We start from the raw sequence: 13,801 nt of genomic DNA, 5'->3' as shown, positions 1-13,801 counted from the left end.
CTCACAGGGAGAAATCTAGGGATGTAATCAGGGCCCTGATTACAATAAATAAAGTGTAACAAAGTGCCCACCAATGCCAGCATACAGTGCCCACAAGTGCCACAAATCGGTGCCCATTAGCCATGCCAGTCAGTGCTGGCAATCAGTGCCACCTATCACTGCTGTCCATCAGTGCCCATCTGTACCCGCCCATCTGTGCCCACCTATTAGTGCCCATCAGTACCACCTAACAGTGCCTATCAGTGCCCATAAGTGTGGTATATTAGTGCCTTCTCATCAGTCCACCTCATAAGTGCCATCTCATCATTACCCATTGGTGCCGACTCATCAGCGCACATCGATGAAGGTGAAAAATGACTTGGTTACAAAATTTACTGACCGAAAAAAAGTGTAAAACCTTTTTTTTTTTCCCAAATTTTTGGTCTTTTATTTTTTACAAAAAAACTGCAGTGATTAAATACCACCAAAAGAAATCTCTATTTGTGTGAAGAAAATGATAAAAAATGTGTTTGTTTGGGTACAGTGTAGCATGACCGCGCAATTGTCATTCAAAGTGCGATAGCGCTGAAAGCTGAAAAATGGCCTGGCTGGGCAGGAAGGGGGTGTTAGTGCCCTGTAGGCAAGTGGTTAAAGCACCTTTTTTGTTACGCTTTGTTAATAATTCCCAACAGGACTATTGACCTTGTTTAAAGATAATATGTATGTATGTCCCCTTTTAGGAGTTGGTGACCTGATAAATAAATATAAATGTATAAATATAATGCCATAGGATTTTAATTTCTCTTTGAAACCCCTTTAAAAAAAAAAAAAAAAAAAATGTCAGACTATCAGGAAGCAGAAAACAGATTACGTTGGCTTGTCGTGGTGGTTGCTCGGCTTTGAGGATATGAATCATATTTTTGTAGAATGAAAAAATAAACTATTTTCTTAGAATCTTCTAAAATGGATTATCCACAGCTTTGAAAGATTATTTTTATGCCCAACTGTAGTACGGTTATTAATCTGATCCTTTTGCACTAAAAAGTAATATTCAGTCATGTTGATTGGCTGAGCCTGGGGGGGGAGGGTAGGTAGTTCAGCTGTGCGCTGGACCCCCTCTGTGCCTTTTTCTTAGCTGTACTTCCCGAACATTACATTGGCTGGAGAATTAAGTACCATATTGATTTTGTCCATTATGTTCAAATATTAATTAAGTATCCATTAGACGTAAACAAGGCTGCTTATCCAGAATTATTTACATTCATAAAATGTGTGATTTGTGAGTTGAAATATGTTTGTGTGGATTTTTTTGGTGTTGTTTTTTATTTTTTATTTTTTTTGTTTTGTTTTTGGTCTTTGCTTGTTAATATTGTGAGGTTGAGTTAATGCAGAGTGAAAAAATTGTGGTCTGAAGAGATGATGGATGTGACTTATGCTGTCATTTGTGGTTTGAAGAAGGGGGAGGCGTTGAGAATCTGAAAGACTTAAATGAACACGGAGTGTCTTTTGAAAGCAAATAGTCACAGAGACGGGAAGAATGCAGTGGAAAGTGCAATGCTGCTTCTGCCTTCATTTCTGAGGCACATGGGCTGCATCTGCATGGCCAGGTGATAATGATTAATCGCTGGCATTCCAAAAAAAGAATCTTTTCCTTTTTCTCGGCTTATGGGTTCGCCTGCAGCTGGTCCCCCCTTTTTTTTTTTTTTTGGCAGGTTGAATATGTAGATCTTGTATGTGCGGCATTTTTTTGCCTAGTTGCCTAGACAATCGCTTGCTCTCTAAGAGAATGTCTGGCTCCCGAAAGGACTTTGATGTGAAGCAAATACTAAAAATCCGATGGAGGTGGTTCGGACATCAGGCTGCTCCCATTAATCCTAGCCATCAGGGGGATTTTTTGAATGGAGATCAAAACCTTGTTACTAGTAACAGAAAGTTCACAGAGCCAAGTAACCCACCCCTGCCCTTGTCGTCTGTGGGACAACGAAGGACGAGCAATCAGGATTTCCAAAATTTGCTTTCATATCCCATGGCATCTGCTTCTGAGCAACAAACCTCCGTGGAAGTTGCTGCAGGTGCTAGTGAGGCAGCGCATTGGCTGAGCAAACCAGAAGCTGAAGATGGAGCCAGTGAGGAGGACATCGACTCTGAGAGCAGTTCTTGCAGGTCAGGATCGTTTTATTTAAGAAAATAATTGCAGGGGAAGCAACTTTTTTTTCTTTGCTTGAAATATTGTCCGATTTTAAGTGTTTGTTTCAAGATTAGCCTTTTGTTTTTAATAATCAGCTGTAATGTGATGTAGAAAGTCCCATTGGTCAGTGCATCAACATCTAATGCAGCATTGCTATTTGTAGAGATGGGGCAAGTGTGGTCCAGATATGTCTCTCACTTGCTTATATGTGAGCTGCATTTTAACTGTGCCAGTGACACATAGTACCTAGTTTTTTTTTTTTTTTTTTGTTTTTTTTTTTTTTTGTTTTTTAAAGGATGTCCATCAAAGCACATTACTCGGTGAGAAGCCTGTGCTGAAGCTGTTATTTTCTGTCTCCTAGACTGTATGCTAGGTGTGAAACTATGACTTTTCTTGCAATGAATCTGAATAGTTGAACTGTCCGTGAACAACTCTATGACCTAGAAGTCCGTAAATAGTAGCTTCCATGTGAAATTCTCATAAAAGACTAATTTGCTGACCGATCTTTCGTTTGAATTGCTGATTCAGTTGAAGTATAATAGTATTGTAAATAAAATTGCTGTAAAACTGCTAGTTGTGCTCTGTGTCCTTGAAAGTGGGATGTGGGTGTATCTCCTGTCAGTGAGATAGATATAATATTTTGACATTTCATTGCTGTGTCCAGTGAATAAGTTGTTGCAGTGTTCCTGGTGTTTGTTGAATAACAGTATGTTAGTTCAGAGATACTGGTGCACAGTGGGTATGTTGGAGCAAAGTCCTTGGTGTTCAGTGATCATGTTAGCCAGTGTCCAGTGGACGTGTTGGCTCGGTGTCCAGTGGACGTGTTGGCTCGGTGTCCCTGGAGTCCAGTCGACGTGTTAGGGCTGTTGACTCTGTGTCCCTGGAGTTCAGTGGATGTGTTGGCTCGGTGTCCAGTGGACGCCTTGGCTCGGAGTCCAGTGGACGCCTTGGCTCGGATTCCAGTGGAAAAGATCTTGTTGAAAATCAGTTCCACTTCTATTGACTTTAAGTACAGTAATTGCATTAATAATTTTTCACTTTAGTTAAATTGGAGGGCCACAAAAAAAAAATTGCATAAAAACGTTTCTAAAAAAATTGGAGGAAAACTTTTATTTTATTTTTTAACTTGCCAGAAATGCCTGTTGTTGGGCAGATTGTCCTAATCTGCCTCTTCCTATTCCGCGGTGATCTTCAGTCGTTTTCTCCTCGCGTTGTCTTCTAGTGAATAGGGTGCGGTGTTTTCTGGGAACAGCGTGCCTCATTCACAAAGCTCTGCGCGACTCGCACATGCACAGTAGGAAACGGGCAGTGAATCCACAAGGCTCCACTGCATGTTTCCCTTAGTTGGAATGGCGGCGCAAGGAGCCGAGGGACGGTTGGCCTCGGGCGGCCGACATCGCGGGAACCCAGGACAGGTAAGTGTGCTTATTAAGTCAGCAGCTACGGTGTTTGCAGCTGCTGACTTTAAAAAAAATAAAAATAAATTCCCGACTGGCCATCCGGCCCGTGTAGCGTTACAAATGGCTTTTTCACCCCTTCACATTTATTGTAAACCACATATTGAACCTTATTTAACAGTTTAAATTATCTTGGTTGACTAATTACATGGTCATGGTTATAGGAACTGAACATTGGCATGAACTGATCTCGTGATCCATTATATATGGAGAAGTAAGGGTACAGGAATAGGGTAATCTGTGCTATTTCATAGCCTGGCCCCATTACCAGAACAATTATTGCAGCTGTATGGAATATCACAAACTCAGACAGCATTTCCATGCACATTAAGATCTGACAGTGACATGTACCCTCTGACGCCTGTTCCATCATCTGGATACAATTACAAGAGAAACAACTTACTTAATCGACTAGAAGTAATGTAGCAATTTTTAATAATTTAAAGAAAAAATGTAGAGAACTTGTAACTTGCAGTTGTATATTTGCATTGCCTACTCTCTTTATTCTTATTCAATGTTCACAATTATGAATTATGACTTCTTCCTTTTATTAGCATTGACGTAGAATTATGGTATATAGGCAAAGCCCTTTTTTATCTTTATTTTTTTGAATAGTAGGGGAGAGTTGCAGTATAAACCCCTGGGGGGATTTACCTTCACTTCCTGTCTAACAGTCAAAACAGGAAGTGAGAGGAAAATTAAGGGAATTCCTTGGGGACCCCCCAGGTCACCAGAACTTGTGTCTCCATTGTAAGATTTCCCCTCTTACTTTTCTGGGGCCAACCCAGAATTTGGGATTTTACTTTTACATTCACTGATAATGATAAACAGGACAAAGGGAGTGAATCTCCCTAATGGGAACACAGAGCAAAAAAAAAAAAAAAAAGTTTTATACTTTAATGCATATTAAATTGTAGAGATAAAAGTTCAATTTCAACTTTAGCCCTGTACATCATTTTGTGTGTATGTTTCCTTGAAAGTTTGGTTAGAGGGTAGGATTAGTGCCAGTTCACACTTCAGACCTCAGCGTGGCTTGCAAAAAACTTCTTTAATAGAAATCGATGCAAGCTGATCCGAAGTCGCCACCAAGTAGTACAGGAACCTTTTTTCTAAGTCGAAGCGACTTGAGTTGCTCCCATTTAGAATAATTCCATTGCACTGCATGGGAAAAAGTGGGGGAAAACACTGCGCTATAACTAAATGTAAAACAAAAAAAGCAGCTGCCAACACTTAAAACAAACAAAGTTAACCACTTGCCGACCGCCTAACGCCGATGTACGTCGGCAGAATGGCACGGGCAGGCATAAGCACGTACATGTACGTGATTTGCCTCCCGCGGGTCGGGGGCCCGATCGGGCCCCCGCCCGGTGCCTGCGGCGGTCGGTTTTCGTTCGGGAGCGATCCCGGACGAGGGGACGGCCATTCATTCATGGCCACCCCCTCGCGATCGCTCCCGACGAATAGAAATCCCCGGTGACATCACTTCCTCTCCTGTAATGTAAACACAGGAGAGGAAGTGATGTATTCTCTCCTCCGTGTCGGTATTTTTCGTTCCGACACGGAGGAGAGCGGATCAGTGAGTTGCACCAACACATCCCACACACAGTAGAACATGCCAGGCACACTCACACCCCCCCTTTACCCCCCGATCACCCCCCCAATTACCCCTGCCCCCCAGTCACAGTGACACCAATGTCATTTTTTTTTTTTTTTTTTTTTTTTTGCATTGGTGTCATTTGTGACTGTAATAACTGTTAGGGCAGTTAGAGTTAGCCCCCTTTAGTTCTAATGTACCCCCCTAACCCCCCCAATAAAGGTTTAACCCCGTGATCACCCCCCGTCGCCAGTGTCACTAAGGCTGGGTTCACATTGCAGCGGTTTATGAGAACGAATGTGATTCGCACCGCACTGCAGTGCAAATCACATCCGATCTCTGTGCGATTCGAGTTCAGCCATTCGCCGCACCCGCCGCACCCGCCACACCCGCCGCACCCGCCGCAAATTCGCACGGGACCCTTTTTTTGGCCCGCAGCAGAATCGGATCGCATGGGTGTTCACACCATGCGATCCGAGTTTGCAGATCGCACTGCGATATGCGAACTGATCTGGGGGTGTCAGTAACATTTCACTGACACTCCCAGCAGTTCGCATAGGGCAGTGTGAACTGCCGCCGGGAGGCATGCGATGCGGGAACCCGCCGCGGATTCGCGGCGTTTCCGCATCGCTCCAGTGTGAACCCAGCCTAATAAGCGATCATTTTTCTGATCGCCGTATTAGTGTCCCAGGTGACGCTAGTTAGGCAGGTAGGTATTTAGGTTCGCCGCAGCTTTTTATAGCGCCAGGGACCCCCATATACTACCGCATAAAGCCCCCTGATTGCCCCCTAGTTAACCCTTTCACCAGTGATCACCATATAACTGTTACAGGTGACGCTGGTTGGTTAGTTATTTTTTTATAGTTTCAGGGCACCCGCCATTTATTACCTAATAAAGGTTTAACCCCCTGATCACCCGGCGGGTGTCATTTGTGACTAATAACTGTTAGGGCAGTTAGGGTTAGCCCCCTTTAGTTCTAAGGTACCCCCCTAACCCCCCCAATAAAGGTTTAACCCCGTGATCACCCCCCGTCGCCAGTGTCACTAAGGCTGGGTTCAGATTGCAGCGGTTTGAGAACGGATGTGATTCGCACTGCAGTGCAAATCACATCCGATCTCTGTGCGATTCGAGTTCAGCCATTCGCCGCACCCGCCACACCCGCCGCACCCGCCGCAAATTCGCACGGGACCCTTTTTTTGGCCCGCAGCAGAATCGGATCGCATGGGTGTTCACACCATGCGATCCGAGTTTGCAGATCGCACTGCGATATGCGAACTGATCTGGGGGTGTCAGTAACATTTCACTGACACTCCCAGCAGTTCGCATAGGGCAGTGTGAACTGCCGCCGGGAGGCATGCGATGCGGGAACCCGCCGCGCATTCGTGGCGTTCCCGCATCGCTCCAGTGTGAACCCAGCCTAATAAGCGATCGTTTTTCTGATCGCTGTATTAGTGTCACAGGTGACGCTAGTTAGGCAAGTAGGTATTTAGGTTCGCCGCAGCTTTTTATAGCGCCAGGGACCCCCATATACTACCGCATAAAGCCCCCTGATTGCCCCCTAGTTAACCCTTTCACCAGTGATCACCATATAACTGTTACAGGTGACGCTGGTTGGTTAGTTATTTTTTTATAGTTTCAGGGCACCCGCCATTTATTACCTAGTCTCACTAGTGTACCCCTAAATTTAGGGGTGTCTACTTTCCAAAATGGGGTCATTTGGGGGGGGTTTGTGCCATCTTGGCATTTTATGGCCTTCAAAACTGTAACGCCCTTAGAAAGCCTGAAGGCGGTGCTTGGTTTTCGGGGCCCCGTACGCGGCTAGGCTCCCAAAAAGTCCCACATATGTGGTATCCCCGTACTCAGGAGAAGCAGCAGAATTTATTTTGGGGTGTCATTTCACATATGCCCATGGCATGCGTGAGCAATATATCATTTAGTGACAACTTTGTGAAAAAAAAAAAAAAAAAAAAAAAGTTTGTAATTTTCCCGCAACTTGTGGCAAAATATAAAATATTCCATGGACTCAACATGCCTCTCAGCAAATAGCTTGGGGTGTCTACTTTCTAAAATGGGGTCATTTGTGGGGGTTTTGTGCCATCTTGGCATTTTATGGCCTTCAAAACTGTAATAGGTAGTGAGGAGTGAAGTCAAATATTTACGCCCTTAGAAAGCCTGAAGGCGGTGCTTGGTTTTCGGGGCCCCGTACGCGGCTAGGCTCCCAAAAAGTCCCACATATGTGGTATCCCCGTACTCAGGAGAAGCAGCAGAATTTATTTTGGGGTGTCATTTCACATATGCCCATGGCATGTGTGAGCAATATATCATTTAGTGACAACTTTGTGAAAAAAAAAAAAAAAAAAAAAAAGTTTGTAATTTTCCCGCAACTTGTGGCAAAATATAAAATATTCCATGAACTCAACATGCCTCTCAGCAAATAGCTTGGGGTGTCTACTTTCTAAAATGGGGTCATTTGTGGGGGTTTTGTGCCATCTTGGCATTTTATGGCCTTCAAAACTGTAATAGGTAGTGAGAAGTGAACTCAAAAATTTACGCCCTTAGAAAGCCTGAAGGCGGTGCTTGGTTTTCGGGGCCCCGTACGCGGCTAGGCTCCCAAAAAGTCCCACATATGTGGTATCCCCGTACTCAGGAGAAGCAGCAGAATTTATTTTGGGGTGTCATTTCACATACGCCCATAGCATGTGTGAGCAATATATCATTTAGTGACAACTTTGTGTAAAAAAAAAAAAAAAATTTTTTTTTTGTCATTATTCAATCGCTTGAGGCAAAAAAATAAAATATTCAATGGGCTCAACATGCCTCTTATCAATTTCCTTAGGGGGTCTACTTTCCAAAATGGGGTCATTTGGGGGGGTTTTGTACTGCCCTGCCATTTTAGCACCTCAAGAAATGAGATAGGCAGTCGTAAACTAAAAGCTGCGTAAATTCCAGAAAACGTACCTTAGTTTGTAGATGTGACAACTTTTGCGCAAACCAATAAATATACAATTATTGACTTTTTTTTTACCAAAGACATGTGGCTGAATACATTTTGGCCTAAATGTATGACTAAAATTGAGTTTATTGGATTTTTCTAATAACAAAAAGTAGAAAATATCATTTTTTTTCAAAATTTGCGGTCTTTTTACGTTTATATCGCAAAAAATAAAAATCGCAGAGGCAATCAAATACCATCAAAAGAAAGCTCTATTTGTGGGAAGAAAAGGACGCAAATTTTGTTTGGGTACAACATTGCATGACCGCGCAATTACCAGTTAAAGCAGCGCAGTGCCAAAGTGTAAAAAGACCTCTGGTCATTTACCAGCAAAATGGTCCGGTCTGAAAGTGGTTAAACAGTCAAAAGGTAAAAAATAGTGTAGCGCTTCTGTAATGGTGAATGTGGTCAACACATACACAAAAAAATGCCAAATAAATGGTCACATGAGAAAGTCCATATACATAAAATAAAGTCCAATAGAATGGGTATGAACTTCCATGATGTGACTGGTACAAGGATGGTTAGGCCATTTCAAGGAAAGAGAGGGATCTTGCTAAACAGATATACCCATGTAAAACAGCTTGTCTGTAGACATCAGGGAAGTAATAAAATACTCTTACCAACTGTGTTGGACTCACACGGTCATATGACAGTTGAGTCTGTAAAGCTTGGGGTCCCAATCTAGGGCCAGGGGGTGGATCGATGAAGGTCCGTCAAACTGGTGAGAGAACTCCAACCGACTGTGTGCCAAGCGATGTGTTTCACGGATGGAACATCAGGATGGTTTCTTATCCAACTCGGACGTAGCACGATCAACACCGATACTCCGATCACCCCGAAATAGGGTGAAAGAGGTTTTTTAGGCTGTGTGGATTAGTTGATAGATGAACTCATTGCACTGCATGGATCGTGACTTGTCAAGTGGCCAAGTCGCCTAACAGGTTGCCTCAGTGTGAACCAGCACTTAGTGGTTTGTACTTGAGCAGCTTGTGAACAGAGAAATCATTTGTGAAACTGTGTGAGAGCTGTTACCTTGCACACGTGGAACTAAAGTAGCAGCTGGTACTGGTTTTGGTAGGTACCTGTTCCCACTTCCGGTCAGATTGCCATGGTGCTCCACCAGAAGTTCTCTAACTGTCGTCAGCAGTATCTGCTGCCTGTGCTCCTCAGTGGGCGCGATCACGGGAGGCCTTTATATGATGGCCTCCCAGAACTAGCAGACCATGCTGTAGCCGTCGTTCTGCTATAGCACAGCCGACAAGGGGTTCAAATATATTAAAACCGTTTTTGCTCCAAAATTCACCTTTAGTGCTGGTTCAAACTGCAGCCTTGTCCGAGGTCGCATGTGATTCGCACTGCAAACATGTGATCTCTGTTCAATTCGATTTCAGCCATACAGATAGTATGGCTAAAATCGCATCGCATTCGGACCCAACTTTTTTTTTTTTTGGTCCACAGCAGAATCGGATCGCATGGGTGTTTATCCGATCCCTGTCCGGATTTTCAGATCGCACTGTGATATACAAACTGATTTGGAGATGTCATTAACATTTAATTGACACTCCCAACAGTTTGCATAGGGCATTGTGAACTGCTGATGGGAGACATGCAATGCTGGAACCCGCAGAGGATTCGCAGGGTCCCCGCATCACAGCAGTGTGAACCTGCCCGCCAAAAACCAGAGTTCTCCCTGCAATACTTCTTTCACCACAAGATACCCTTAGCGTGATGCCCATCAGCATTTAACCCATTTTCTATGAGCCCAGGTCATTTTGGACCTGCCCTAACCTGTGATTGAATAGTGAAAGGAGAATTAGCACAGTAATGAGCTTATCTTATCAGCTTGCTTCTTGTCAGAACATGAACTGATTGTCTCTTTGCACTGCTTTTTCCTCACACTCCAGCCCTGCTGTACAGGGACCGCAAAAGGCTGATGCCATATTAAATTTGAGTGCTTACTTTTCTTCCTTTTTTTTAAAAAGAAAAATCACATTAAAGCGGTATTAAACCCAAAACCAAAAATGTAATAGCTGGCAGCTTACCAATTATATATGGTGGCTGCATTCGTTTTCTTCGCTTTTTTTTTTTTTTCCCCTCAGTTTTCATCTGCTGATCTGGCCAGTAATGCATCTCCTGTGTTAGAGTCCCCACTCCAGATATAGAACAGGCAGCACAGCAGTCAGCAGCATTGTCAGTCTGAGGGGGTAGAGTAGTATTAAATGTACTAGCAGATACAAATATACTAACAAATGAACAATAGCAAGCAGTCACTTTTAGCGTTATGAGGTATCTTGTAGTGTAAAACGGCAAGGACAGCGGTAATACCAAAGAACTAAGCGGATGCCACCCTCCTCAGATGGGGTAATCCAATCCATACTAAGGAGCAAGAGAAAATGGAAAATGCTTTCTATGCAATATTTAAATGACCAAATAAGAGAAGTTCATTGCTGGAGTTTACACACACTTAAAATGATGTATTAATGATTACAGTGCTGAAATAATTTGTGTCTTATATCTGCCTAGAGTCCAGCTTGAAAAAGAATGTTTTGAGCGTAAAATTAATAAAAAGCAGCTGGATGCTCTGATTATTAAATCAGAGGTAACATTTTTATTGTGCTTCATATTCCATTTTATCTTCTTTTTATTTTATTTTTTTATTTTTATTTTGTGGGCTAGATTAAAAAGCTCATAGCAAAGATATTTCTGCTTGTTCCATAGCAACCCATATGGAGACTCTGGAATATCAAGGATTGTTTTCACCATGTGTTCTGATTTTATTTCAGCCCAGCTTGCACGGTTTACTGGGCTATGTAGAGTCCATGCTGTACATTTCAAGAAGTGTTTAGATAACGCTGTCCTATACATGAGAGATTCAAACTGATCAAAGGATGTATATGCAGAGCTTTCATTCAGGGAAAGCCTGGTATAGAGCTATAGGCTTCTGTATTTATACTAAAATCTCAATCAAACTGAGCTGGTCCTGCCACCTGCTGCCCCCCAATGCTTGTATGTGATGGGAGACTTTACTGACTTAAAGTGGATGTAAACCCACTCTCATCCTTTCTAAACTATTGCAATATTGGTTATCTAGAAGGATATACATGCCTCCTGCATGTATACTTATCTGTCAAATGTCTCCCCTCTGTCTGCTACGAGACCCGAAAAACTGCAGATTTTGTGGGTGGGTCTGTTTTCCAGGGCTCAGTGGGTGGATTCGTGATGTCAGACTCCCCACCCACCTCTACACTCCGCTTGTCAACATGCATTTTCTCCTGTGTATTTCTTACACTGAACTTCTGCTATGATCTCTTACATCCAGTCAAAACCCAGAAAAGTCCCCACATGACTTCAGCATGCCAAAGCATGCGGAGGTGTGGAACAGCCAATCCTGGCAGAGCAGCAGAAGAAAGGAGTGGGAGGGAATTAAAAAATAATGCATGTCTCTTGGGCTAGTGCACGAGATATGTAAATCACCTGTCACTGTCACGCAAGGGGGAGAATTTGACAAAGTTTTTCTTTGTTTGTCAAGATTTATCTCGCTGAACAATAAGAGGATTGCTCAGACCTGGATTAACTCTTTGTGGCAAGACAGGGCTCAATTGATAGTAAATCTTATACTCTACATTATGACATCAAAAAAATTAAATAAAATTTGGGTTTACATCCACTTTTTATTATTCTTGATTTATCTGTCATTAAAGTATATGTGAGCCCTCACTTTGTAGATTAACCCATTCAGTTTACAAATAAAATATGAATATGTTTGTTCTTTTAAATAAGTGGCACTTCCTCTCTTGCACTTCAGCGATTTGCACGAAAGAAAACCACAGCAGACTGCATAAGACCTCATTTCCACATTTATCTCACCTTCCTCTATGAAACATGCGCTCTTTACCTCTCCTACTTTTCACAATTGCAGCCTCTCTCCTCAAACTCCCTTTTTTTTTTAACCCCTCTGCTCCACCCCACAATCTGTACATATCACCCTCACTTGTCCCCTCCCCCCTATTACTGCACTCCTCACCTCTTTCTAACTCTAGGCCCACTTGCTAACAAACCCCCCAGGATACTGAAGCATGTCCCCTTATACTAATCGTATTCTCATATTATCTCCCTTACTCTTCAGCTTCTTCTAACCGCTGGAGATAATTCCCCAAACCATGGGCCTCCCTTATTTAACTGTACCCAACACACCCATCACCATCGCCCTACACCCTCTGGCAGTAGTCGCAATCTACACAATTTAGTCTTCATTCCTCTTCTTCCCAATGCCAGCCTCCCCATATCCTGTGCTTCCGGAAGTGGGATTCCTCTTATTCCCCCAGAGCACCTTCCAGGTTATTCACTCTCCTCCCTCTTTCCCTCTCATCAGTTGAAGCTCACTCTATACGTCTATTCTCTCCAACCTCCCGAAGAATTGCTGTGATCTACCGGCCCCCTGGACCATTATCCACTTTCCTTGATGAGTTTTTTGCCTGGCTACCCTACTATCTCTCTTCGGAAATTCCTACAATCCTTCTTGGTGATCCCTGCAAATACAAACACTAATGCTACTTCTAAACTTCTTAATCTACCGTATATACTCGAGTATAGGCCGACCCGAATATAAGCCGAGGCCCCCAATTTACCCCCAAAAAAACTGGCAAACTTATTGACTCGTGTATAAGCCGAGGGTGAGACATGCCTGTCCATCCCTGTGTGTGTGTCCGTCCATCCCTGTGTGTCCGTCCATCCCTGTGTGTCCGTCCATCCCTGTGTGTCCGTCCATCCCTGTGTGTCCGTCCATCCATCCCTGTGTGTGTGTGTGTCCATCCATCCATCCATCCCTGTGTGTGTGTGTCTCCATCCATCCATCCATCCATCCCTGTGTGTGTGTGTCTCCATCCATCCATCCATCCCTGTGTGTGTGTGTGTCTCCATCCATCCATCCATCCCTGTGTGTGTCTCCATCCGTGTGTGTGTGTGTGTGTGTGTGTGTGTGTGTGTGTGTGTGTCCAGCCTACCTTTGTCCCGAGCCTCCGTCCCGTGCCTTGCCTCCTTGCCTCCGTCCCGTGCCGTGACTTGCCTCCTTGCATCCGTCCCGTGTCGTGCCGTGCCTTGCCGCCGCCGTCCCGTCCCGTGCCGTGCCGTGCCTTCCCTTGCCTCCGTCCCGTGCCCTCTTCGTCGGCGGCCATTGTAAAGTTCAAAAGCTGCGCCGCCGCCTTCGCCTGTGATAGGCGGAACACTGAATTTCCCAGCAGCCTGTGTTCCGCCTATCACAGACGTCGTATCATCCTCGTCCGTAGTACGAGGATGATACGATGTCCGTGATAGGCGGAACACAGGCTGCTGGGAAATTCAGTGTTCCGCCTATCACAGGCGAAGGCGGAGCCGGAGGCGCGGCTTTTGAATAGAATGGCCGCTGTCTGTCTGCTCGACACGCTGATCGAGCGGGCAGACAGCGATGACTCGAGTATAAGCCGAGGGGGGCACTTTCAGCCTCAAAAAAGAGGCTGAAAATCTCGGCTTATACTCGAGTATATACGGTAACCTCTTCTTTTTACCTGAATCAATGGGTACAGGCTTTTACTTCTCAAACAATCATTTT

At 44.0% G+C, this 13,801-nt stretch overlaps 1 protein-coding gene across 2 annotated transcripts in view; it reads left to right on the top strand.

Moving 5' to 3' along the window:
* The window catches only part of KLHL5 (kelch like family member 5), a 122,571-nt gene that overhangs the window by 40,922 nt on the left and 67,848 nt on the right, over positions 1-13,801 (top strand). The window contains exon 1 of one of the 2 annotated variants that reach the window (XM_077477633.1): positions 1,523-2,142. The exons of the other annotated variant lie outside the window; for it this stretch is intronic. Within the exon in view, the coding sequence (XP_077333759.1) occupies positions 1,712-2,142 (431 nt within the window). The 5' untranslated portion in view covers positions 1,523-1,711. Of the gene's footprint in view, positions 1-1,522; positions 2,143-13,801 lie in introns of those variants that run through there. 2 annotated transcript variants of the gene reach the window in all.

The sequence above is a fragment of the Lithobates pipiens genome, unplaced genomic scaffold (genome assembly GCF_037356315.1).
Source record: "Lithobates pipiens isolate NorthernLeopardFrog02 unplaced genomic scaffold, aLitPip1_a1.2 Scaffold_13, whole genome shotgun sequence".
In the NCBI taxonomy this organism is placed as follows: Eukaryota; Metazoa; Chordata; class Amphibia; order Anura; family Ranidae; genus Lithobates; species Lithobates pipiens.
The sequence above is the reverse complement of the archived record's forward strand: the minus strand, read 5'-3'. Positions and strand labels throughout refer to the sequence as shown.